Here is a 27,442-nt window from a genome sequence, read left to right on the forward strand (position 1 = left end):
GTTTTATCTGAATTTAATAAAAGAAAATTACGCGTCATCCAATCTTTTATATCTTTAACACACTCTGTCAATTTGGATAATTTAGCGTTTTCATCCGGCCGTGATGAAATATATATTTGAGTGTCATCAGCATAACAATGGAAACTAATTCCATGTTTCCTTATAATATTTCCAAGTGGCATCATATATATTGAGAATAATAGAGGGCCTAACACAGATCCCTGCGGCACTCCATAGTTTAGTGAAGTTATGATCGATTTTTCTCCATTTAAATAGACAAAATGGTAGCAGTCAGATAAGTATGATCTGAACCAGCTTAATGCTTGTCCTTGAACACCAGTATAATTTTGTAGTCGATCTAAGAGTATTGTGTGATCTATATTATCGAACGCAGCACTAAGATCGAGTAAAACTAGTATTGAGATACAGCCTTGGTCAGAAGCTAAAAGTAAATCATTTGTGATTTTAACGAGCGCAGTCATTTTCTTGCAAGAAAGAGCTCAGTTGAGCGGACACAACTTTTTCTAATATTTTAGACATAAATGGAAGATTTGAAATGGGTCTATAATTTGCTAGATTATGTGGGTCTAATTGTGGTTTCTTAATGAGAGGTTTTATAACTGCCAGTTTAAATGTTCTTGGAACATGACCTAAAGATAAAGATGAGTTAATAATATTGAGGAGAGGCTCTTCCACTATAGGTAACACTTCTTTCAGTAGTTTAGTTGGTATAGGATCTAATAAACATGTTGTTGTTTTAGATGAAGTGATAAGTTTATTTAACTCTTTTTGTTCTATAGTTGTAAAGCACTGTAATTGTTCTTGCGGGGTGATAATTGCGGCTGAATTATAAGGCGTGATTGAAGATTGAAAGTTTACAATTGTGGTTCTGATGCTTTTTATTTTCTCAGTGAAGAAGTTCATGAAATCATTACTACTAAACTGTAAAGGGATATTTTGTTCAGGTGATGTCTGTTTATTTGTTAGTCTAGCCACGGTGTTAAATAAAAACCTTGAATTATTTTGGTTGTTTTCTATTAGTTTGCAGAGGTGCTCAGCCCTGGCCGCTTTTAGTGCCTTTTTATAACGTGACATACTCTCTTTCCATGCGATTCTAAAGACCTCTAAATTTGTTTGTTTCCATTTACGCTCTAAAATACGGGTTTCTCTCTTTAGAACATGCGTAGTATTGTTGTACCATGGTGCTTTACTTTTCTCTCTGACTTTTTTTAATCTAATGGGTGCAACAATATTCAATGTTCTAGAGAGAATGGTGCTCATAGTGCTAGTTAGTTCCTCTAGTTCATCGGTTTGTTTGGGTTCAGGCAGCAGCTGAGACACATCAGATAAGCAATTTGAGAAATTATCTATGGTGGATGGAAGGATTGTTCTGCCTGGTTGATAACGCGGCGCCGCATAACATATTACAGCAGTACGTAATATGCAAGTTACCATGTAATGGTCAGTGACATCATCACTTTGTGGAATGATATCTATATCGGTTGGATCGGTTCCATATGATATAATTAAATCGAGTGTATGATTAAGACGATGAGTTGGTCCGGTGACGTTTTGCTTGACCCCAAAGGAGTTTAATAAATCTGTAAATGCAGCCCCTAACGCATCATTTGAATTATCTACGTGTATGTTAAAATCTTCAACAATTAATTCTTTATCGACGTTGACCAATAGGTCTGAGAGAAAATCTGCAAACTCTTTTAGGAAATCAGCCCTGGCGGTCAATATACGGTAGCCAAGGCTAGAGATAATAGGGATTTTTTTCTTACATCTGAGAGCGTAACATTTAGTACAAGTACTTCAAATGAATTAAACTTGTCACCTGTTTTCTGAGTAACATTAAGAATATCTCTGTAGATTGTTGCAACACCTCCGCCACGACCAATCAGACGGGGCTCATGCTTATAACAGTATCCAGATGGAGTAGACTCATTTAGACCGAAATAATCATTTGGTTTAAGCCAGGTTTCCGTAAGGCAAAGTACATCATTTGGTTTAAGCCAGGTTTCCGTAAGGCAAAGTACATCGATGCTATTATCTGTGACCATTTCATTTACAATAACTGCCTTAGGTGTGAGTGATCTAATGTTTAGAAGACCTAGCTTTAGAAATGTTTTTTGTTCACTAATAGCTAGATTTTCTGTTTTAATAACAATTCGATTTTTTCTAGATCCTGCAGTAGATTCATTATTTGATCTCACTAAACGAGGAATAGACACAGTTTCTATGCAATGTTTTACACTAGTATTTATATAAATGAAATTGGTGCAGCAGAGACTGTGATTTGGACTTTTGGTTACTAGTCAAACGGTCTTTAACATCTGACCGTGATGCCAACAACACAATGATCGTTGTTTCAGGCAATGTGCTGCGTACCGTCTCGATCAGGCTCCTGAAGTCTTTCTTCAGAACCTCCGTCTGCCGCAGCCTGATATCGTTCACTCCCGCGTGCAGCACGACAGCTCCGACGCGCTCGTCACCGTTTAAGATCTCGGGTACCCGCGCAGCAATATCAAAAACACGAGCACCAGGAAAGCAGTGACTGTGCACCTTACTTTTACCTAACGTAGCGTGGACATGCCGGACGATGGAATCGCTGATGATCACAGCATCGCGTTCCTTTTGCGAAGAGGGGAGAAACGGTTCTGGGTGGAGATCTCGAAAACCGGGAGGGGCGGAGTGATTCTTGCTGCAACTCACTGAGTTTAAAGAGAAAAATCACGGATTATGAATCAAATTGGGTGCAACAAGCATACACAAAAAAAAATTCTTACAAGATCGTGGAGGTACTGTTTGTGTTAAAACACTTGAAGCCAAGACACGTGCCAACCTGCCCTATAGAGAAGTGTTTGTAATTTACCTTTTGTCTTAATCTGCTTGTGTGTTTTCACAGGTGTCATTGGGCAACTCATTAGTGCAAGTCCCAAAACGCCTCTATCAGAGGCTGAGTGGGAGGAGGACGTCCCTCTTCACACAGGAACTGGCCACATTGGTGTTTGGCAGGGAAACTTTGGCCAAGGCAACCCTCACAGGGAAAGGAAAAAAAGGCGAGCTGAAGGAGCAGCTTGAGCCAGAAAAAAACAACGAATTATAGGTACAGTAATGTCATAGTTATGAATCCAAATCCATTGTCATGATTGATTTACAAATCCATTATCATCAATGATTGTATTTCAATGTTATACATTGTCTATTTTGTTTTAATTCATGCCCATGTCTCTTTCCTGTTTTCACAGATGCAGTGAGGGAGCGATTCCCCAACACCAAGGTGGCAGAGATCCGGGCCCTTCTATGGAGGAAGTGCAACAATGAGAGCTACAAGGCCTCTAATAATTCAAGTCAGAGCTAGATGTGCATGTGTAGTAAGTTGTTCGCCATTGTTCTCTTCCCGGCATTTCAGAGAAAGTCGACTGTTCAAGGTTCCTCCCTTTGCCAATATCTGCTTTTGTGTGTTACTTTTGTGTCAATAATAAAGATCCTTTTCTGAAATGCAATTTGTAATCTGTTGATGTAATGCACTTGAACTGAATTGTAATATAATACACTTGTAGTGTAATAGCAACATTCATGCTTAAGTATAACAAAATGGGGATAAAAGTACAGATGAAATATACTTCAAACAATTTGTTTCTACCTTACACTATAATAACATTGCACTGAAAGTCCGTGACTATGATGTTTCGGTTGTAATTGAACTTAACTTCAAAAACATTATTATTATCATAGTGGGAGACTTTAAAAGCACTAAATATAGTTAGGAAGTGCATTTGTGGATCACTTGAAATATTACAGAGGCATACTAAATTACCATAGTTTATAGTAATTATAAGTATGGTAGCAGTATGCACCAAATGTACTTAAACAACTATAATCTGCGCTGCAATGCCTTTTTAAGTGTATTTCCATTAGAATGGCAATACAATGCAATTGTGCTGTAAGTGTGCTTAATTGCTCATGAATCTTGATTTTCATTAGTGTATTTTAAGTTTAAAAAAAGTTGTTCCATTTTAGTATACTATTTACACTAGAAGTGTAGTCAAATAGATGTTAAGTTGAAGTTAATACATAATTGAATACACTTAACTATACTTGGATTTGACGAAAATAGTACAAAATGTAGAAAATATACTTAGTACACTTTATTAAAGTATATTTTTAATAGAATTCTTTTTCACCTGGTGTCTGGTTATACATCTCGCTTGCAGCAGGTCAGAACAGCAAAAGGGTGTTCTACTAAGTACTAAAGATGCTTGCCATGAAAGGGCTAAATAATTTTGAGCCTGAAAAAGCCATTAAAAGTTGCATTTTCAGTTGAATTTGGTGAAACCACTTGAACATTTGTTGTGTTGAGGTATTTCAATTACTTTTGTTTGATTTGTTAAATGCAAACAGCTGAAAGTCTGTAAATTTGGCAAATAAACATTATTTGCAATGGGGGTTTAAAGGGGTTGTATAATGCCTTTTTTCACAAAATGTACAATAAATCTCTGAATGCAACAGGACATCTCTGAATGGTTATGTTGAATTTATGTTGCTTACGTGGAGTTAACTATCTTCAATTAGCGCATTCTGTCATGATAATCTATAAATCGCTCGTATAGGAACTGTTGTGAGATGCACACAGAGTGACTTTCTGTTGCATGTGAAAAGACGGATGCTACAGTTTGAGCTGACTCACAAATGTGCTCGACTACAACAACTCTTAACATGGACTGCGTGTTCCCGGGGACGGGGTTTATGTAAATTTTAGGGTTGGTGTCGATGTCACTAGGCCGGGAGGAATGTCGTGTAAACGATTTCTTTAAAAGCAAATATCTCCCTTTGCGTTGAACTTTGAGCGTTGTAACTTTGCAGATGTTGTTTATGCTCAAACAGCAAAATTACACACTAACTAAAGTTAGAAAAGTGAAAAGTTGTAAGTGTGATGTTTTTATTACACAGATCACAACTGAATCGTCTTTCTCCAGATGATTCTTGAAATTTCTCCTTTTTCTAAACCTCGTCACTCCGAGGAAAACAACATTTTCTTTTCAGAATGAGTTTTCAAATGCCGTTTCAGGTCTGAGTGATATTTGAAACTCTTCTCACACTGAAGACACTTGTAAGGCTTCTCTCCAGTGTGAACTCTCATGTGACTTCTAAGGCTTCCTTTAACCCTGAAGCTCTTCTCACACTGAAGACACTTGTAAGGCTTCTCTCCAGTGTGAACGCTTATGTGAATCCTAAGGCTTCCCCTAACCGTGAAGCTCTTTCCACACTGAGGACAGGTGAAAGGCTTTTCTCCAGTGTGAATTCTCATGTGATCCTCAAGGTTTGCTCTGTGTTTGAAACTCTTTCCACACTGATGGCATATGTAAGGCTTCACTATGGTGTGAATTTTTACATGATTCTTAAGTTGATCCATGTCTGTGAAACTCCTTTCACACTGATTACATGTAAAACAGTTCCCTCCTGAGTGAATCCTCATGTGATGATTAAAGCTTTCATTATATCTGAAACTCTTTCCACACTGAGGGCATATGAATGGTTTCTCTCCGGTGTGAATTCTCATGTGAGTCGTAAGATTTGCTTGTAGTGTGAATCTCTTTCCACAATGTTGGCAGGTGTGAAGCTTCTCTCCAGTGTGAACACTCAAGTGAACATCAAGGTTTTTTTTCTGTGTAAACGTCTTTCCACACTGAGGGCATATGAACGGCTTCTCTCCAGCATGGATTTTCAAGTGAATTTTAAGGCTGTCTTTTCGACTGAAGCTCTTTCCACACTGTTGGCAGGTCAAAGGCTTCTCTCCAGAGTGAACTCTCATGTGGAGGTTTCTAGTTTCTGTTTTATGAGTCTGTGAACAACTAAAAGATTTCTCCCCAGTCATGAAATCACAATATTTCTCATTCATTTCATTCAGTTCTTGACTCTCCTGTTTCAGCTCCATCAGGTCTAGGGTAAAAAGAAACAAATCAAGTTAATACCAGTTTAATGGCACAGAGACGTGAACACATTTAAACATGTAAAAGACCAAATCCTACAACACGTATGTTGAATCCAATAGCCACTAAACAACTAACAAAGGTGTAACCTGTTATATCGGAACATAATAATAATAAATAAAATTTATATAGAGCTTTTCACAAACTCAAAGTCGCTTTACAGAGCAGATAGATAATGTAAGAATTGAGAAATTAGGAAATACCGGACAGTCTGGTTGAAGAGCGAACCAGACCCAGAGAGATCAAAGGACCTCTCTGGAAATTACCATTTGAACTCACCATTTGAAGAGGCAAAGTCTCACCTCAGAATACATCTCTCCCCCTCTTCCCCACTCCCCCACTCTCATGCTGAGACCACATGTAAATCACCCAGAATGGTTTAATGTTAACAATTATCATCCAGTTTTATACATGTTTGGTATAATTTAAAATGTCACAGTGCGACTGGTACAAATGTCTCAGTTCCAAATAAGTAAAACAAAAGGTAATAAGGTTTTTAAGAGTTTAAAGATAACTGGCAGACAAAGAAAGATGATCTCCTGACAAATGGTCTCCTACCCCCCCAAAAGGTGCAATCTCTGAATGCAAATTTCTTTTGTTAGTATATGTTTCCATGTGAAAAGTTTGTCTATATGATGAAATGCAGTGGGGGAATTCAGGGCCTTTTCTGTATTTCAGATTAGCCCATGAGAGTGAGACGTCCCAGCCTCATGTATTTCTTAATGTTGGGTTGCATCTCTTCTCTCTATTCCAGAGAATTTGATGTTTTGTATCGATTATCTTTGAATTGATTATGAAATTGGCATGATACATTTACCTGACATAATAAATTGTTACATTTGATTATTCTAACTGACTTTGACATTATTTTCATTAAAGAGTTAAAAGGAATAGTCAAACATTCGCTCACAATTAATGATCCAAAGATATCATTAAAACCTTTTCATTTATGGAGTCAGATGAAATAACGAGAGAACACATATTCAAATGTATTGCATTTAATCAAAAAATACTTTGCCTCGATAAAAGGACAGTAACACGTAGAGACCTTCCGCGCTGGTCGGATGCCGGTTTTGAGCCGAATGAGCGTGAGCTTACCATAATAAGAAAAAAAAAAATGAAAAAAATGAAAAAAAAGGTAGAGGTGAAGAGATGCGTCTTGAGGCGGGACTGAAAGATGGTGAGGGACTCAGAGGTGCGGATCTCTTGGGGGAGGGAGTTCCAGAGCCTGGGAGCTGCCCTGGAGAAGGCTCCGTCCCCAAAACTGCGGGGGTTGGACTTGTGGATGCAGAGGAGACCGGCTGAGGTGGATCTGAGGGACCGTGAGGGTTGGTAGGGGGAAAGGAGGTAATTGGGGTATGAGGGGGCCAGATGGTGGAGGGCTTTGTAAGTGAGGACCAGAGTTTTGTAGGTGATCTGGTGGGAGATAGGAAGCCAGTGGAGTTGTTCTAGGACTGGAGTGATGTGGTGCCAGGATTTGGAGCGGGTGATGAGTCGGGCAGCTGCGTTCTGGACCAGTTGGAGTCGTTTGATGTAGGTAGAGCTGATGCCAAGGAGAAGTGAGTTGCAGTAGTCCAGTCGGGAGGAGATGAAGGCGTGAATGATTCTTTCAGCAGCGGGGGGTGTGAGAGAGGGTCTGAGTTTGGCGATGTTGCGGAGATGAAAGAAGGAGGTTTTGATGACATGACGGGTGTGTAGTAGAGGATGACACGGGAGTGGATTTTCACTCCTGTCCCGTCCCACTCCCATAGAAAGAAATCTTGTCCCGTCCCACTCCCAGACCAAAGTTTAAAAAATAATCCCATCCCATCCCGCTCCTGGTAAATTGACTCCCACTCCCATCCCGCTCCTGTTTAAACTGACTCCCGCTCCTGTACCGCTCCCATATATTTTTTTCTTCAATTAGTGTTTAGTTAATACATAGAATTTGATTTAATCTGCTCTCCATCCTGTTTTAGACCAGCTCCTGAGCCCCTGTTTCTAGATTTTCTCCAGAAAATGGAAGACAGCAAATAAAAGAAAAACAGTACATAGTTCACACCATGTCTACAATAGTTTAATAAACCCAAACAGCACATAAAGCTGCATTTTACTCATTTATTGTTGAGTAAACAATACATTTATAGTTTTTTTTAATTACATGTTAACGATTTTCATCAATTATGCTCTTGCATAATGAGTCCATCTTAGTTATATGTTGCTGTGTAGGAACAAAAGTGCTTCTACATTTCTGGATTGAGGGTAGAACGCCTCTCCTCTATCAGTCTTCCCGCAACACTGAAGCTACGCTCAGAAGGAGTACTTGTTGCGGGGATAGCTAGCAGCCTCTTGGCAACTGGTACGAGCCCACCTGACATCTCCCGCCAGAAGTCAAGAAGACACTGGAAACGTGTCAACTTATGGCGCTTTTCCATTACCAGTACCAGCTCAACTCGACTCGACTTGGCTCGCTTTTCGTTCCGTTTTCCATTGCAGATAGTACCTCCACAATAGTACCTGGTCATCATAGCGACGCCGCAGGAAACTGCCGTGACTTAATCTTATACGCGAGACGTGCGAGACACACCCGCTACCCACACACACAGGACAATGGAGGAAATCGAGTGTATGCTGTTTTTGGATGTTTTTGTTTTTGCTGTTTTTTATTCAGGATACTCCGTCTGGCGCGTGCAATGATGACGCTGTGAATAGTGACGATTCTCTCTGACCAATCAGCAGTCTGTCGTGTTTTCACGTCACATTTTAGTATCGCCTCAGCTCGCTCAGAACCTCGCCGGAGGTGGTACGAAAAAAAGTACCTGGAAGCGGGTACAGGTACAACTTTTACACAGTGGAAAACCAAACAAAGGCGAGTCGAGTCGAGCCGAGCCGATACTGTGTAGTGGAAAAGTGGAAAACTCCCTCCATCACTGCTCTTTGAATTCCGGCGGGAAGCCGTGACAAAAAGCACTGATGGCTTCTGGGACGGCTGGGTCGTGTAGTTATTTTTTAATTGCGTTACATTGTAGGCGTATTAAAAGGAAACTACAAAATGGTGCATTTACTTTTTTCTTTTTTTGTCGTCTTTGCTATTGGTTGATTCCCGCTCCCGTCTGCTCCCGTTAACCATTTATCCTGTACCGTCCAAATCCCGTGATTAATAGCAAAGATGACTCCCATCCTGCAGGAATCCCACGGGAATCCCGTGACCCGTGGGATTCCCGAAAAAATGTCAGCCTCTAGTGTGTAGCTCAAGGGAGAGGGTGGAATCAAAGATCACGCCAAGGTTGCGGGCCTGGGGACATGGGGAGACAATGGTGCCGTCGATGGTGAGAGTGGGGTTATTGGTTTTGCTGAGTGTGGATTTAGAGCCTATGAGGAGGAATTCTGTTTTATCAGGGTTTTAGACAGAAAGGGGAGGTTGGATGTTGGGCGGTAGCTGTTGAGGGAAAAGGGATCCAGACCAGTAGTTTTTTTAAGGATTGGAGTGACAGCAGCAGTTGTGAAGGCAGAGGGGACAGTTCCAAGGGACAGTGAGGAGTTGAAGAGGTTAGTGAGATAGGGGCATAGGATGGGGAGGCAGGACTTCAGGAGTGTACCATGGTGAAGAGGTGTTAAAACTGATGGTTTTTGTTTTGAGGGAGAAAAAGTCATTGTGTTGTTTTGCCAGGTTTTGGTGAGCAGAAGGAAATCCAGAGTGTTGTCGAGGATTAGTTCATGGAGGGCAGGGGCTTTATTGTTGAGAGATTGAGTGTTGAGGAGGGCAAAGTTAGCATGGTGAGAGGGTGGATGTTCCATTCCATCAGGAATGGCAGGCTGGAAAGATCTGAGGTTCTCCCAGTTCACAGTGCGTGTGGTCGGTGGGGAGGGGGGGTATTGCAGTTGAGGAGGGACAGTGAATTTGCAAATGATTGGAGAATAGGTGTATGTGAAGTGCGGATAGCACTGTAGTCCAGACCGGGTTTACTGTGCAGCCTGACGGTGCGTTCAGCCCTATGTGATCCAGTGGGGGAAGGATTCTGATGACGTGGGAGAGGTGCGACAGAGCGTTGAGGTGACCAGATTGATGGAATGGATTGTCCGTGGTGGAAGTAAACAAACTTGCGCCGAAAGCTTCTGTGGATGTAACAGGGTCGATTGTGCTATTTTGGTGATCGTTGGGAGCCAAAATCGAAATTCAATTAATTGCACAGCCCTCCCGGGAAGAACAGTGGGCTATTATGATACAGGACAGGGTGAGAGAGGATGACCCCAACTCAACTCTGATTTTCTTGCACTGCATCATTCATCAGGAGGCCTTGTCTAAGTCGGTGTTAAAGCTTGATCACGTCACCAAAACTGTGGTGAAACTTGTCAATTTCATCAGGGCCCGGGCGCTTAACCACTGCCAGTTTATCCAGTTGTTGGAAGAGAGTGAGGCAGAACACACTGATGTCCCATACCATTCAAACGTCCGCTGGCTGAGCCTGGGCACAGTGCTATGCCGTGTGTGAGATCAGATAGGGGTGTTTCTGGAGAATGTCTGGAAGGCTGGTGATTTTCCAGAACTTGAAGATTCCGATTGGATGCTTGACTTTGCCTTTGCCGTGGATTTAATGGGCCATTTGAATGACCTCAATCGGAAGCTGCAGGGGAAGGATGTGTTCGTGGACGAACTGTATTCCTACGTGCGAGCATTCAGAGCAAAGCTGACCCTGTTTTCCCGACAAATGACAAACAAGAGCTTTACACATTTCCCAACTCTCGGCACAATGAAGCATGTACCATCCCGACTCACTGTCAAATACACCACTACACTCGAGGATCTGCACACTGAATTCAACAGGCGTTTCTCTGATTTCGGAAAAATTGAAAAAGAGATGGAGCTGGTGTCCACCCCCTTTTCCTTTGACAGCGACCAAGCACCTCCAGAAGCTCAGCTTGAGTTGATTGACATGCAGTGCGATCCCACTCTCAAGGAGAAATTCACCTCGTCATCATTGGACAGGTTTTACGGTGCATTGAACGAGGGCAAGTTTCCTAACATGCGGAGGCATGCGCAAAGGATGCTTGTTTTATTCAGGTCCACGTATGTATGCGAGCAGACTTTCTCTGTAATGAACTTTAACAAGTCACGCTACAGATCACGACTAACAGACACACACCTGTCGTCCGTGTTGCGCATCTCAACGTTGAACACGACCCCAGATTTCGATGACTTAGTAAAGAAAGGCGACCGCCTCAATTGTTCACATTGAGTTACAGAACACCGACAAAAAGCTCTTCATCTCAGTTGCATAGGCCGAAATATATTTTTCAAGTTCCATTAAGTTACCCTTGATTGATGTTATTTTTACAACATTGTTCAGTTTCATGTTGCCATTTCTTATGCATGTCCCGTAGATGGTGATGATACAGCTAAATCAAATTAAAATTTTGTGAGATGCATAGGCCTATTCCATGTTGTCCTTTATATCTTTCAAGCAAACATACGTGTGATGAAGTTGATCTGCACTTAAATTGTGTTCTATTTTATAAAAGATTTAAACAAAATATGTGAAAGAAATGACAAAAAAAATTATAATCACAACTGAAATCAGCTGAATATGTTTTTCATTCAGTGATGAAGGTCTCCCTCTGGTATATAGCCTCAATTAAATTTGATAATTCCAAGCCAGATTGCCTGAAGTCTGTATGTTAATGTAACCTGCACACATACATTTGCAGTTTTGTTAATAGTTTTCTATCTTGAATAGCTACAGCTGGTATGAATGACAGTTGAACAATATGCAGGGTAGTGTAGGAAATGAATCCTTAAAAGTAAATCCAGTTATTGTAACCTTAGAGTAGCCTAGGTCAGACAGGCCTAGCAAAAATAAATATCAGGCCTTGAAATAGGCTGGCAAAGTCAAAGTAACTGTAGAGTAGCCTTATACATATTTGCATTGAATTAATTTGTACCATTTAATCATGTAACTATGTTTAATTGCAATTGTCCAAAGTGTGGCCCTCCGTTTACTTTGCCAAAGTAACTGTGGCCCTCAGACTAAAACTTTTGCCCACCCCTGTAATAGAGGGACTAGGATAAGTCTCAAGTAATTACCTTATAAGGGAATTAGCTGTACTATAATGACAGGCCATAATTAGAAGGCGGCCCAAAAAATAGGGTTAGTATAAAAAGCTTAGAAGGGTTTTTTTCGGGGCCGCATTTCGGGTGAAGACTTGTATGTGTTTATGTTATTTTTGCCTTTGAACATTTTGTCTTTGTATTATTCTGAATCTTTTTAAAATAAAACAAAATCATGTTGTGGTGATTCATAAACCTTTTTTAAATAAGTCTCAGAGTAATTTTTTTCCTATAAATATTTCATGATTTTGGTCCTGGAATATTAATACTGGCAAACGCCCAGTGCATTCGAATTCATGACTGAACTGGTTAGAGGCTCCGCTGAGGACCCTGACATCCTACATCCTTGATCTAACAGGTAAGAGCAATATTTAATTGCAGCAGATTATGGAGATGTAGGAGAATGGTTTATTGGTTACAGCGGTATAGAAATACAACATACTGAAAAACAAAATGGGAAAGAATTTGACTTTGTAAGTTGCAACAAATATTCAAAATCATTCATATACAACGGGCACAAATCTGGCACCTCTGGGTTCCTTCCTCCTTCTTCCACATACTAAACAAGACACTACTGAGAAATGTGTTATCACAGCGTTTAACTGTTATTGTTATTTGTCAAATATAAGTGTGTGTTATGGCACATAAGTTTCAGTATAAAAAATTTTTGTAGGCTCCGCTACAGCCAAACTGTTGTAGCCTAACAAAAGTTGAGGCCCACTACTAGGCCCAAGTCATTTGTCATGTGTGGTTCTTTACTTTAACTTGATTTAAACACATTTATCTTATGGTATGTTTAATTGAATGCAATGCTTTATGTCTGTAATTCTGAGGTGCGTTTCCCTTAAAACAGGGTTGTAAATCTCAGTTCCTGGAGGGCCACATCCCTGCAGAGTTTAGTTTCATTCCTGCTTCAACACACATACCTGCAGTTTTCAAATAGGCCTTGATTCCCTGCATAGGTTTTGTTTAATTAGGCTTGAAGCTAAACTGTGCATGGCTGTGGCCCTCCAGGAAATGGGAGCTCTAGCGCAAGTTCTGCCGAGAAGCCTCTCATTCATTAATCACGTTATTCATTAACCACAGTTCTAGGCAATCACCACTCGACATATAGTATTTAAGTCCGGTTAACACCCATTACTATGTTCACAGAAACTGACACCTGCATTCACTCACCCGCGTCTTGAATGCAACCATAACGACACAGAATCATATCGTTGATTCTGATCTCACCGACTCTGGCGGCCGAACGTTCTCGAGCCCCAGGCCCGAGCAGAGCGAGGCCCGTGTGTAGGAAGCCAGCACGTGGCGGTTCTCGAGTTTTCGGTAGGCACTTTGTTCCACCAGCCACTTTATGACACATTATAACATCGTGACTGCATGAAAAGAGCTTAACTGTTTTTAAAACAGATTTGTGAGCATTAGGGCGTTTTTCCACTGGGTTCGTTTGCTGCGGTCCGAACCCAGTGGAATAGATATAATAAGGAACCACTGGTGGTGGTTGAGGAGAGATTCCCTGATATGATTGTAAAGCGCTTTGAGTGTAGGCCTACAGTAGACATATGAAAGCACTATATAAATGCCTCATTCATTCATTCATTCATTCATTCATAAAGCTGGATATCTCCATCCAGTCTGAAATGTGTTTGCGCCTGTAGGCTAAAGTCTATTCCGGCACAGTATATTTTATAACGTCCTATAATGGTAGCTTAATGCTATGTTGGTAGATTGGCACCTGTAGAATTTCCTTTTGTTGAAAGCCCAGATAAAAGTAAAAAGCTATTATTTTGTGTAGATCCATGTCCGAGGCAGTTCGACTTCACAAACACGTTTCTTTACAAACACGCGCGCGCGTGCGAGTAATGAAATGGAAACACTCGCTCTGCGCCAGTGGACGCGTACCGTTATGAATGCCTGAGGGGCAACGTACACACGTAAGTTCTATGGAAGACTGTATTCTCTGCTTTTTTTTTACCGGATTTCTTCGTTGCGGTTCAGGGCTTCCGTAGGCTATTCTGATCATGCCATGACAAGTCTTACCTCTCAGGTAGGTCCTTTAGGCTGTCGTGGAAGGTTGAGGTGTCTAAGGCGCAACATCTAGCTACTGGGGTGCCTCAGGGCTCAGTGCTGGGACCACTTCTCTTTTTCTACATGTCATCACTAGGATCTGTCATTCAGAAACATGGATTCCTTACACACACAACTCTACCTCTCATTCTAACCAGATGATCTGACGGTGGCTGCTCGCATCTCAGCCTGTCTGACAGACATTTCTTGCTGGATGAAGGAGATCCACCTTCCACTAAACCTTGCGAAGACAGAGAACTGCGCAATACAAGCAAATGTGAATTGAATATCATGAAAAAATTAACGATGCGCACCAGAAAACGTGGAGGGAAGCGCTTTTGAGTACCAACATTTTTGGGGACACGGACACGTTTACTTACTGGAGTAGGATTTTTCTCCATCTCTGGTAATATAGAACACTTCCTGCTCAGCTCAGCTACCGTCCGGACGCTCTTGCTTACTGCTCCGCGCTTTGCTCTATCGCTTTTATATTTTATCTTCTATATTTTAATATTTTAGCTCCTTTTATGACCTAATTTTAACTTCAGCAAATCAGCACAGTGCTCAAACGACAAAGTTTGGATTACCACAAAAACGCAGAATTCTTCTACCCGACCAGCTTACATTCCGGGGAAAGGAAAACACAACTGCCTACAAGGATAAGAGAGAAAATGCCTCTTCTGGAATCTACTTGCTGCACTAACTGCCACAGACTTTTACAAAGGATTGCAGTTCTTGAAACAAAGTTATTTACGGGACCACCAAACCAGACGGAACACACAACAGAGCTTCGTCATGGACACCCTCAGCATATAGCCGGTGAGTCCCATGAAACTAGTGCTCCTCGACAGGTACAGAAACAAGCCGATCGACTTACAAATCGATGGCACAAACAGGGAGCGAGACCCAAAGGCACTCGAGACATCAGATTGTCACGAGCCTCACATATTACCGCAGTAGCATCCTCTACCCCAGATACAGCTCTGACAAGGACTGCAAACACTGGTCTCCTACCAACACCTATACATCTTGAGAACAGATTTGAAGTACTAATGAATGTAAATGAGGAATCCCCAAACATGATGAATATGATCGAACACAGACTGTATCAGCCAGTAGCTAACACTGATGCTAACTGGCGCTCAAGGTCGAGCAGACAGCGGCACTCAGCTCAGAGCACAGCCGAGCCAAGGACTCTGATAGTGGGGGACTCCATAATCAGAAACATTAGCAGCAGGGATACAACTACATGCTGCCTTCCACAAGCTACAACTTCTGATATAAACAGGGAACTTCAAAACATTCTGATGAAACATAAGACTGCAAATCGACTCATAATTCATGTGGGGAAGAATGATATTCATAAAGAGCAGTCAGAACTCCTTAAGAAGGATTTCAATGAACTTTTTGAAACACTTAAAAGACTGAAAGTTCAAACATTCATCAGTGGACCACTCCCAGCAAGAGGAACAAACAGGTTTTCACGGCTGCTTGGGATTAATACATGGCTGCAAAAAACCTGCAATATAAAAGGAGTAAACTTCATTGACAACTTCAATCTTTTCTGGAGTCAGAGACAACTATTTCATCGGGATGGCCATCACCCAAACAAACTTGGTTCAAGAGTGTTAAAGGACAATATCGACTTCTCCCTCAATCATCCTTCTGCAGTGTGTGTCAATCTGAACGACACACACACACCTGGAAACAGTATGAATGAACACGGGACTTCACTTCAGCAGCAAAATGGACATGCGGTTGACATATCACACAAGGACAATGATAACACCACTGAGCCACAACAACCTCTGCTCATGGACACCATCTCAGCTGAGCCCTGCCCACAGAGCTCACCACAGACAGTCATATCAGAACTGCTCCAAGATTCAGCACCCAAGGACGACTTCCTGGAAAACAGCCAGGACAGCATATCCCAGCCTCCGATAACACCTGAGCAACAGCCCCTTTCACCAGATACTTTCTCACTCTCGCCAGCAACTCCACTTTTGTGCTTCTCACAGAAAATGGAAGAACTTGTGCATGCTGGAACCAGACTATCCCACTCTTTTGCTGCAAGCCCCCAGATACCAACCAAAAAACGTCAGGCACCTCAAACACCAAAGCCTGCGCGCCGAGCTCGCCTGCCCCCTCCTCCAGTGAGAGCTCTTCGGCCAAAACGCCAGGGCCCACACCCTCCTCCATCTGCTCGAGGTGAACCTAAAACAACTGATACCAGCTCTCAGTGATGTATTTTGGGTTCCTGTTATGATAACAGTAACCTTCTCAAATGTTTACAGAACAAGCGGGAACCCAGTGTGCCTGTATCTTTCTCTATTGCTGTTCTATTACAAGATAGAAAGTCTAAGGCCTTCAATAGCCGTACAGCAAACCCAACTAATCTGGTGCCTATTACATGTCAAACTAAGATTGCTGTGGGGACAAAAAGTAAGACTGTTAAGTTAGCACTTTTAAACATTCGCTCACTTAAAAATAAATCACTTCTAGTCAACGACTTAATAACCACAAACAACCTGGACTTTATGTTTCTAAATGAAACCTGGCTAGAAGACAGCTGCAGTGCAACAATCCTCAATGAAACATGCCCTCCTAACTTTACTTTTATGAGTGTCTGCTGAGCTGTTAAGAGAGGTGGGGGTCTAGCTGCTCTTTTTAAAGATATCTATCAATGTAAGCAAATATCATTTGGGAATTACCCGTCTTTCGAATATCTGGGTACTGTGTTAAAAGGTGCTCCTCGCATTTTACTTATTATTTACAGGCCTCCAAAATATTCTCCAGCCTTTGCTGAGGACTTTACAGAACTGTTATCAACAATTACCTCAGAGTTTGACTGTTTTGCCATTGCTGGAGATTTTAACATTCACATAGATAATGCAGAAAACAATATGGCAAAAGAAATCAAAACTGTTTTAAAAACTTTTGATCTGACTCAGCATGTACATTAGAGTGCGGATCGGGCCGAATTTTTCTGTCCGAGCCCGGCCCGCGTCCGACAGAGCAGTAACCGAACCCGACCCGAGCCCGACAGGCATAAAGATATTTATGTCCGAGCCCGACCCGAGACCGACAGTTAAAATCCCATTTTTTTTCTCATACTAATGACACATGTACGTTTGTTTGTGTGGAAAGCCCGCTTTTATTAAGCAACTGAAGGAAGGCATTCGGAAATGTCAACAGGATGAGTGCATCAGCGCGCACGGAGAAACAAGCGCACTTAACATGGGCGCGCATGCACGTGTTTGGTTGTCACGGCTACATAAACAAATTTGAAATTTGCGCACACAGGAAGACAGATGTTATGGTACAATTTTACATGCATTTTAATCACAAAAAATGAACGTTTGCATCAAGTGAAAGCATCAGGCACATTGGCTAACGTACCTACATAATATGCTGTTTTAAATTTAAAATGTTCAATGCCTTATCGCGCTGATGTGACCGAGCCCGACCCGAACCCGAACATAATTTCTAAATATCTGTCCGAACCCGGCCCGGCCCGTCGGGTACCGACGGGTCCCGTCGGGCTCGGGTCGGGTATCCATCCTCTAATGTACATGGACCCACACACAATCATGGACACACTCTAGATTTACTTATCAGCAAGGGTCTAAACATTTCATCGATTGTTATTAAGGATGTAGCACTGTCTGATCATTTCTGTATTTTCTTTGATATATTGATCTCTCCTGCCATTGAAGCTAGATCTGTGTCTGTCAAGAAGAGATGCTTAAATGAGAACACTAGTGTACTATTTATGAAGGCTATATCTTTAACACCAAGCATATCTGCTGACTCTGTTGATTTTCTCCTTGATTCTTTTAACTCAAAAGTTAAAAATATAATTGATGATATTGCTCCTGTTAAAGTCAGGAAGAAGAGTGGCAGACAAAAAGCACCTTGGAGAAACTCAACAGCAGTGCAACATATGAAAAGACAATGCAGAAAAGCAGAGCGCATGTGGCGGAAGACAAAACTTGTAGTCCATTATAACATCTACAAAGACAGCCTGCATGCTTTCAATATGGAACTAGGCAAAGCTAGACAGACTTTCTTCTCAAATATTATAAACAGCAATTTAAACAACACACGCACTCTTTTTGCTACTGTAGAGAGACTGACAAACCCCCCAAGCCAGATTCCTAGTGAAATGCTCTCAAACAGCAAGTGCAGTGAGTTTGCTTCTTTCTTCTCTGAGAAAATCAATAATATCAGAAAGGTGATCAGCACATCCTTGAGTTGTGCTGGGGTCAGACAGATCAGACCACCTGAGAAAGTGGTTACTATGTCTGACTTCAAAGAAATTGATGGCAAAATTTTGGAAGAAACCGTACAGCACCTTAAAACATCAACATGCGCTCTTGACACACTTCCCACATCTTTTTTCAAAAGTGTGCTAAACAGTTTAGAAGCAGATCTTCTAGAAGTGGTAAATGCCTCACTTCTCTCTGGGAGTTTTCCAAACTCCCTGAAAACTGCAGTTGTCAAGCCCCTCCTGAAAAAGAGCAATCTGGATAAGACCATATTAAGCAACTATAGACCGATCTCAAATCTTCCTTTCATAGGCAAGCTCATTGAAAAAGTTGTCTTCAATCAGCTGAACAAATTCTTAAACTCAAATGGATACTTTGACAATTTTCAATCTGGTTTCCGACCGCATCACAGCACAGAGACAGCGCTCATAAAGATAATAAACGATATTCGCTTAAATACTGATTCAGGAAAATTATCAGTGCTGGTACTACTCGACCTCAGTGCTGCATTTGACACTGTCGATCATAACATACTTCTTGACAGGCTGGAAAACTGGGTGGGGCTTTCTGGGATAGTCCTAAAATGGTTCAGGTCATACTTAGATGGGAGAGGTTATTATGTTAGTATAGGAGACCATAAGTCTGAGTGGACATCCATGACATGCGGAGTCCCTCAAGGCTCAATTCTTGCGCCACTCCTGTTCAACCTGTATATGCTCCCAATGAGCCAAATAATGAGAAATAACCAAATTGCTTACCACAGCTATGCAGACGATACACAGCTGTACTTAGCCCTATCGCCTAACGATTACAGCCCCATTGACTCCCTGTGCCGATGCATTGACGAAGTCAACAGTTGGATGTGTCAAAACTTTCTTCAATTAAACAAAGACAAAACTGATGTGATTGCGTTTGGAAACAAAGATGAAGTTCTCAAGGTGAACGCATACCTTCACTCTAGGGGTCAAACAACTAAACATCAAGTCAGGAATCTTGGTGTGACACTAGAGTCAGACCTTAGTTTCAGTAGTCATGTCAAAGCAATAACTAAATCAGCATACTATCATCTGAAAAATATTGCAAGAATTAGATGCTTTGTTTCCAGGCAAGACTTAGAGAAACTTGTGCATGCTTTCATCACCAGCAGGGTGGATTATTGTAATGGACTCCTCACTGGCCTTCCCAAAAAGACCATAAGACAGTTGCAGCTCATACAGAACGCTGCCGCCAGGATTCTGAGCAGAACCAGAAAATATGAACATATCACACCAGTCCTCAGGTCTTTACACTGGCTCCCAGTTAGATTTAGGATTGATTTTAAAGTATTATTACTGGTATATAAATCATTCAATGGCCTAGGACCTCAATACATTGCAGATATGCTCACTGAATATAAACCCAACAGATCACTCAGATCATTAGGATCATATCAGCTAGAAATACCAAGGGTTCACTCTAAGCATGGTGAGTCTGCTTTTAGCTATTATGCCAGCCACAGCTGGAACCAGCTTCCAGAAGAGATCAGATGTGCTCCTACAGTGGTCACATTCAAATCCAGACTCAAAACACTTCTGTTTAGCTGTGCATTTACTGAATGAGCACTGTGCCTCTGTTCGTCCGACTGTTTGTACTGTACTGTATTTTATTTTATTTTTCTAAACTGTTTTAATTATCCTTATTTCTTTTAATTATTTTAATTTCTCCTATGTCAGCAGGGCATTTAGCCCGAAACTGTAAATGCCCACTCAGAAGGTAAAAGAAAGTGATAATGTGAAAGTGACGTGTATTAATGTGGGTTTGAAAGTAGAACAGTGTTTAAATGACGATATTAAAGTTTTCGTCTGAGAAAGAATGTGAACGCAGTGCTAAAGAAAGTGAAAAGAACGTGTGAGTAAATGAGGGAGAAAAGAAAGTTAAAGGAAAGTTGATAGATGGAAGTCGTAAGAAGATTGAAGGTTAAAAGGAGGAAAGATTTAAGTCTTAAGGGAATCCTTTGAAGGAAAGATCTATAATAATATTATTTTTTTATTTTTAAAAGTACTGTATTTAATTTAATTTTTCTAAACTGTTTTAATTATTCTTATTTCTTTTTATTATTTTAATTTCTTCTATGTAAAGCACTTTGAATTGCCATTGTGTATGAAATGTGCTATATAAATAAACTTGCCTTGCCTTGCCTTGCCTATAGCAATCATGATTAGGGCAGCACGATATAACGTTTTAGCATCGATATCGCTATCTGCGTATCCGCAAAATAGTCACATCACAGGATGTGTGATGTCATGCACGTATGTTAGTTGAGCGGTTTCGGTTTGGAACGCATGCGATTCACGGATTAATTGCAAAGTTTACCCATCGTGGAGTGAAAGTTTATCATTTGCATGTGTTTTTAAGTCCTGTCAGTTTAAACATCAAGCGCAAGAACAAGACTGGAACTCGCGCGCTGTTTAGTGCGCGCACACAGAGCCCTCGTTTGTCTTAAAATGATAGCAGCCTATTATACCCGCAGCTGTTTGTTAACCCAATGTTAATCACACAACAAAAGAGAAAGAGAAAATCACTTTCATAGGTTTAACACAGATATATTGTATAAATCACATTAATTAATACATTATAATTTGCCTGAAAAACATAAAGCACTACTTATTTCATGTGTGATGGCCAGATCTCCAGGAGCTCCTTTGAGAACCAGACCAATAAAGTTATGTGCACCCCTGGTTATAATCAATAAAGCTGTCTACACTGCATAATTAATCTCTTATTATAATGAAAGGATTCGTGAACGTGCAGAAAGAACCCGGAAAGCCCAGCATTTTGAGCGGTGAATGGAATTTGACTAACTTAAACGCCTCTGATTGACCATTGTCTCCTATGCCACGGGACGGTCCTGCTTTTGGGAAATGAACCCCTGAATGTTTAGGCGTATTTACACATCTTTTAACAAAAGTTTTCAGTGGAAAAAGTGAAACACATATTGTGGGATCGACAGGAGTGAAACACACACATGAAACACACAGTAAAACACACAAACTAACCTGTTTGTTCCTCAGTATCTTCATGTTTGACTCTGAATGTTTCTTCAATCTTCACGTCTTCACTCTCCTCTTTAATAAACGCCATCTTTATAATAGTGTGTCACGTGGATCTCAGTCGCTTCACCAGGAGTTGTTCTGTGTGTTTGGACACTCTGTCCTGTTTAAGAGGAGAATAATTAACAGAAAGAAAAACACTCAAAACTAAATCTCTGAGAGCGTCTCAATCAGATCTAGTTCAGTAGTTCAGTTCACTGGTAAGAGAGTCAGTCAGAGAGAGAGTTAATGGACTTAAATGATCTGATTAGACTAAAAACACATAACTAGCACTACAAATCAACAAAGGAACACATATTATACAGACAAAAAAATATTTAGGTATTTGTAAATAAAATTTAATGAATTACACTGTGATGAAAACAAGAAGTTGTCACTCCACATGTGTGTGTTGTTGCCGCATTTACACTGCTGAACTGCAGGAGTCGTCAGCGTGATTCGGTGATTCGAGCGCTTACAAACTCTGAATCATTTGATTCATTTGAATCTTAACCGGTTTCGAAAAGCTCCGTTTCTCTATCATTACTTGCCAGAGAGCAAACAGCGTGTTTATGATGAACTGACTCACAATATAGGGAGCGAAATGAGCACCTTTTCTGTTATACATGTTTACTCACAAAAACTGTTCATTAATGTTATTTATGCACTCTACTCATACAAACTATGTTCATTAATGTTATTAAATACTTAGTTACATTAAAAAAAATTAATATGTTATATGTCTATATAATTGTCCGAACTGGTTACATTGGTTTAAATACTTTAAATGATTAAAACACAAACCTTTCTTCAGCAGAATCACAGATGCAGGAGCGGCGCAGCCTTATGACGTCATGTTGTCACGCCAAAATAAAAGTCCCATTCACACGAAATAGAAATTCACACACAGAAAACACATTCAAATGATAAGATAAAGGATTCAAAGCAAGAATCACAGATTCTCAATGTAGATTCTTTCAATGCCACTGAGATTTCATCAAAAGCTTCTGGCTTATATCTAAATATAATTATTATATTATATATATTTATATTATATATAATTATACCAAATACTGAGCATTTGTAGCTAAAAAAATAAGTTTGTGGTTGTAGAGAAAGATATACCATTTAATTTATTAACTAAAACTGAATCCTTATCATGATGAATACATCATCTTATTTCATCTCAGTTTATCCACATAATATAAGCACATTTCAGCTTTGTTTCGTTAAAGTGCATTTTATTAAAATGGCCTTGACTGTAAAGTATTACACTGATTGTAGGTTTAAAACAATTAATTTTGACTGTCTGAGTGGAAAACTTAAATTAAAATGGTTGAAATTATTTCTTCTAAATGACACTTTAATGTCAAACTTTAATAAAATTGGCGAATGGAATTTGTGCTGAAATGTGACTCAAAATCTCTTAAGCTCTCAGCTTCACAAACAGGTTCTCATTTACTGGAAATAGATTTACAAACACTTTTAATCCTCATAATAGCTGTAACAAGTGCATGCTAGTGATGTTACATTTGTCACTGAAGCTTCAAAGCGTGTATCGAGTACACAGCGTAATTTCTCATGAAGCTCCGTGCCGGAGTGCGTATTGTTTTCAGAGAAACACGTGATTAACAAAAAACGAAGCCTCACTTTCTCTCCAGTCACATGAATGCTTCACTTTAAAGTACAGAACTATATACAGTTAAATTTGAATACAAAACGCACACAAACAGTGATTACCAAGATAAGTTATAAGTAAAAAAAAATCTGTTTCATTATAAAAAAATTCCATGAGCTTGCATACCAGCTAGCAGAAAGATTTCACTGCAAATGCCCTGCCTCCTGGAAGGACAAGGAGATGGCAGGGAAGGACTGGCTGACACCCCCCCACATTTCATGTAACAGTTCATTTGTTTTTGCAGGCATTACCGTTGTGCCGGTGCCGGACGGAGTGATAGCCGCCACGGGGAGCGGCAGGTAGGAGCAATGACTTCTGCGGAGAGGGGGACATTAGTCACCATTGCCTTCGCGGGTAACGCGCAGGGCAACCATGTCCCCCCGTTCTTCATATTCCCAAGGAAAAAGTACAAGGACCACTTCGTCAGGGATGGTCCGGCTGGCTCCATTGGGTCTGTAAATGGATCCGGGTGGATGCAAGAGGCAGACTTTTTGCTTTTCCTCCAGCATTTTGCCATTCACACCCATGTGTCCAAAGAGTCTATGCTGCTTCTGTTGCTGGACAACCACCACTCCCACATTTCAGTAGCAGCAATAGACTTCTGCAGGGCACACGGGATTGTGATCTGGCCCCTGAATCCTGAGGTCTTCGATAAGGATGCCTTTGCCCCGTCATTCGTGACAGACCGTCCTCCTCCCCCATCACACAGTGCAGACCAGGTGCCGGAACCCTCTGCGACTCCAGGTACATTAAATGGATAGATGGATAAAAAATAAATAAATAAATGCATGAATGAAAGTTCATTTTAAAATTAACAAGTTCTTTAAAAAAATGTCATCCTTTCATTTACAGACATTGATATCCTTGAAACGGCCGAAGAATTCAGCCCGGAGGCAGTCCGTCCCTTTCCTAAGGCTGGAAGGAAAATAAGAGAGGAGGGAGAAGGAGGCAAGTGAAGTTTAGTGTTTGACTTGTCTTACTTTCCAGTCATGTGCAGTGAATTCCAAGTTGCTTAACTATCATTAGCCTACATTAAAACACAATACAAACACTTAGGCCTATATAAATCAAGATAATTATTGCCAATGTCCTATTTACTGTTCCAGGACAACTGATCCTTACAGACACCCCAGTCAAGGTGGCTTTAAGGAAGGAAGAGGAGCAGCGTCTTCTGAAGAAGTCCTCCAAAGCACAGAAGAAGCAACTCTTCTCCATCCCAGCCGCCGCCTCTGCTGCAGTCGTCCCTGCCTCCACCCAAGCCTCCACCCCAGCCTCCACCCCAGCTTCCACCCAAGCCTCCACCCCAGCCTCCACCCCTGCCTCCACCCCTGCCTCCACCCCAGCAGCAGTTGCTCCGGCTCTGAAGAAGCGCCGGTGTCAAAAGAGACTCTTCTCCATCCCTGACAACGCCGCCTTTGCTGCAGTCGCTCCAGCCACCGCTTCTGCCACCGCAAACGCAGGTTCCCAAGAGGAGGAAACTGTGGTGTGTGGCGAGGCCTTTAATTCCTCCATGCCTGGGGAAGTGTGGGTGCAGTGCCTGTTCTGCCTCCACTGGTCCCGATGGTGCAGAGCATTACATCTGTGATATTTGTGACATGAATTAAACCTGTTATTTATATATTTGTATGTATATATAATATATTGTTTATATATTATTTATATAATATATTGTTTTTATATATATATATATATATATATATATATATATATATATATATATATTTGTTATTTAGCCTATAGGCTACTGTTAATAAATTCATATAGGCTACTGTTCCATGTTATCTCTTTAATAATCATCAATTGTCCAATTTTCAATAAATTTCATTTTTCGTCTTCTGGCTGACCTCGTTTTCTTCATAATAACAGGCTATACAACTAGCAAACACTCAATATGACTCAAGGAAGAAATGTAAGAATATGAATTGTAAACGGATTTGTCTGTCTTCGTCAAAATAGCCCATTAGAAAGACTATTGTTTATTGGGTGACAGAACAAAAATGGTTAATATGAACCTTTAAATTAAAGTAAATTACAAAATATGTTTGTTACAATATGTACATAAGTTACTTGTCAGGTATTGTTCACAAAAACAAGCATTAGATGAATAGTTGCCGTTCATCCGTCCCACCCCTGTGTTGCGATTGAAACAAAGCACAACTACCGTTCAAAGTCAAATTTTACATAAATCATTCTATATTTGTATCGAATAACACATGATACTAAGAGAACACATATGTGAGTTGTTGATTACAAAAAAAATAAAATAATCGATCTTAACCTTATCTTAGAAAAGGACGTTTATCTGAAAAGTGTTTCAACCGTCCCGGCTCTCCCCTACTATAACTACAGCCTACAGTTTGCTAGCTAGCTATGCCTTCGTCACGGAAATGCGTATTACCTGGATGCGATCACTTACAAAACAGATCGGTGTCCTTATTTAAATTTCTGAAAAACGATCACATCAAGAAGAGGTGGATTAATTTTGTGAAGAGCCACCTTGATGGAGAGCTGAGGATCACCATCAACACCCGCCTCTGTAGTGATCATTTTACACGGGATAGTTTTATAAACTTTCGACGGAGACAACTGGGATTCACTATAATCCGCTGTTACTGGTGAATGGAGCCGAACCGACCATCTCCCACCTCGGCCTTCATCCTCCCACGAGTGGCCATGGTTTCAGCACAGCCAGCGGACAAGCCCGCCGCGCTTGAGAGCAGTAAAGAATACAACAAAAAATACACAATTTGAACAATATAAGTATAACTTACCATGATGATCCTATTAAAAAAGCTGCCACCCTCCTGTTCTTAAAGCATTGTGTTTCATTCTTCAGCATTAGTGAATGTTTTTACCATGGGCGTCGGAACCATTGCAAATGGGTGGGACAAGACCCAACCACTTTTTAAGACCAATGATATTGGACCCACTCAGTTTACCGTCTCTAATTCAGTGCATATGTTTGTTCAATTTTCAGAGCGCCTTCAGTCAAATCCATTCCACTTGAGGAATAAAAATACCATAAGACAATGTCAGCTCATACAGAACGCTGAGCAGAACCAGAACATGTGAACATATCACACCAGTCCTCAGTTCTTTACACTGGCTCCCAGTTAGATTTAGGATTAATTTTAAAGTATTATTACTGGTATATAAATCATTCAATGGCCTAGGACCTCAATTCATTGCAGATATGCTCACTGAATATAAACCCAACAGATCACTCAGATCATTAGGATCATATCAGCTAGAAATACCAAGGGTTCACTCTAAGCATGGCGAGTCTGCTTTTAGCTATTATGCTGGAACCAGCTTCCAGAAGAGATCAGATGTGCTCCTACAGTATCACATTCACATCCAGACTCAAAACACTTCTGTTTAGCTGTGCATTTACTGAATGAGCACTGTGCCACTGTGCGTCCGACTGATTACACTGTATTTTATCTCTGCATTCTCCTTTTTACTCTAAACTGAACTCAAAAGGCACTGATTGATGACTGGTGTTTTGTGAAGGGTATTGTAGTAGTGGGGGAAACCCTGATGGTCCTGATGACCAAATTTGTGAGCAAGTGCTCACCTTTCTGTGGAGGAGTTTGAAAGGGATTGACTCATGACGGTCAAGGGAATGCTGTGGTGACTAGTACAGATTACTGGTCTGGATTGGTACAGATTACTAATCTGGTGGGCTCAGATAATCCACGGTATATGAAAATCCACAGAAGAATACTGCCCGTCATGGGGAAATCTCAGAGTCAAAATAAGATACATCAGTGTTTTGCCAGATGAGAAGTTTATCTCTTTTAATTCATTTTATAAGTGTCTTAATTTCCCATGCTTTTATTTTGTGTCTATTTTCTATGCAAAGCTCTATGAATTGCTATAGTGTGATTATTATAATTCCTTTCTATGTAAAGCTTTTGAATAACTGTTTGAATTTTCCTTGCTTTTATTTTGTGAATATTTTTATTCCTCTCTATGTAAAGCACTTTGAATTGCCATAGTGTATGAAATGTGCTATTATAAATAAACTTGCCTTGCCTAATCAATTAAACTCCATTTCCGCTGAATCGCTACATTATATTTTTCAACGAGCCGCAACTGACGAAAATATTTTGTCAAATATTGCGTTGTAAACATCAATAACAGCTTTAAGTTGTCAATGGCAAATGGAGTCAGCGGAGTTTATTTTACTTGTTTGAAGGGAACGACGCGCGTTCACGGGAGATGGATGCCGGCGTATGACGTAGGACGTAGCTACGTCCTACGTCATACGC

The 27,442-nt window shown here is 40.7% G+C and overlaps 1 protein-coding gene and 1 long non-coding RNA gene across 3 annotated transcripts; both read right to left on the reverse strand.

Annotated features, from left to right (window-relative positions):
* Positions 1-3,891: 3,891 nt before the first annotated feature.
* Positions 3,892-22,353, reverse strand: LOC309497029 (uncharacterized protein). 2 transcript variants are annotated; one of them, XM_082167290.1, is made up of 3 exons: positions 21,862-22,106; positions 21,458-21,614; positions 3,892-5,949 (listed from the first exon to the last, which is right to left on the reverse strand). In XM_082167290.1, the coding sequence occupies exons 2-3, from the start codon at positions 21,540-21,542 to the stop codon at positions 5,021-5,023; spliced, it is 1,014 nt and encodes a 337-aa protein (XP_082023416.1). In that variant the 5' UTR covers positions 21,543-21,614; positions 21,862-22,106; the 3' UTR covers positions 3,892-5,020. The 2 variants fall into 2 exon arrangements, with proteins under 2 accessions (XP_082023416.1, XP_082023415.1); XM_082167289.1 differs by lacking the exon at positions 21,862-22,106 and adding an exon at positions 22,295-22,353 and having other exon boundaries at positions 3,908-5,949.
* On the reverse strand, positions 8,083-9,218 carry LOC309497105. The gene is made up of 2 exons (XR_014205387.1): positions 8,734-9,218; positions 8,083-8,568 (listed from the first exon to the last, which is right to left on the reverse strand). It is a non-coding gene; the product is annotated as an uncharacterized lncRNA (long non-coding RNA).
* Positions 22,354-27,442: the final 5,089 nt, after the last annotated feature.

The sequence above is a fragment of the Leuciscus leuciscus genome (assembly GCF_965113295.1).
Source record: "Leuciscus leuciscus genome assembly, chromosome: 4".
Classification (NCBI taxonomy): domain Eukaryota; kingdom Metazoa; phylum Chordata; class Actinopteri; order Cypriniformes; family Leuciscidae; genus Leuciscus; species Leuciscus leuciscus.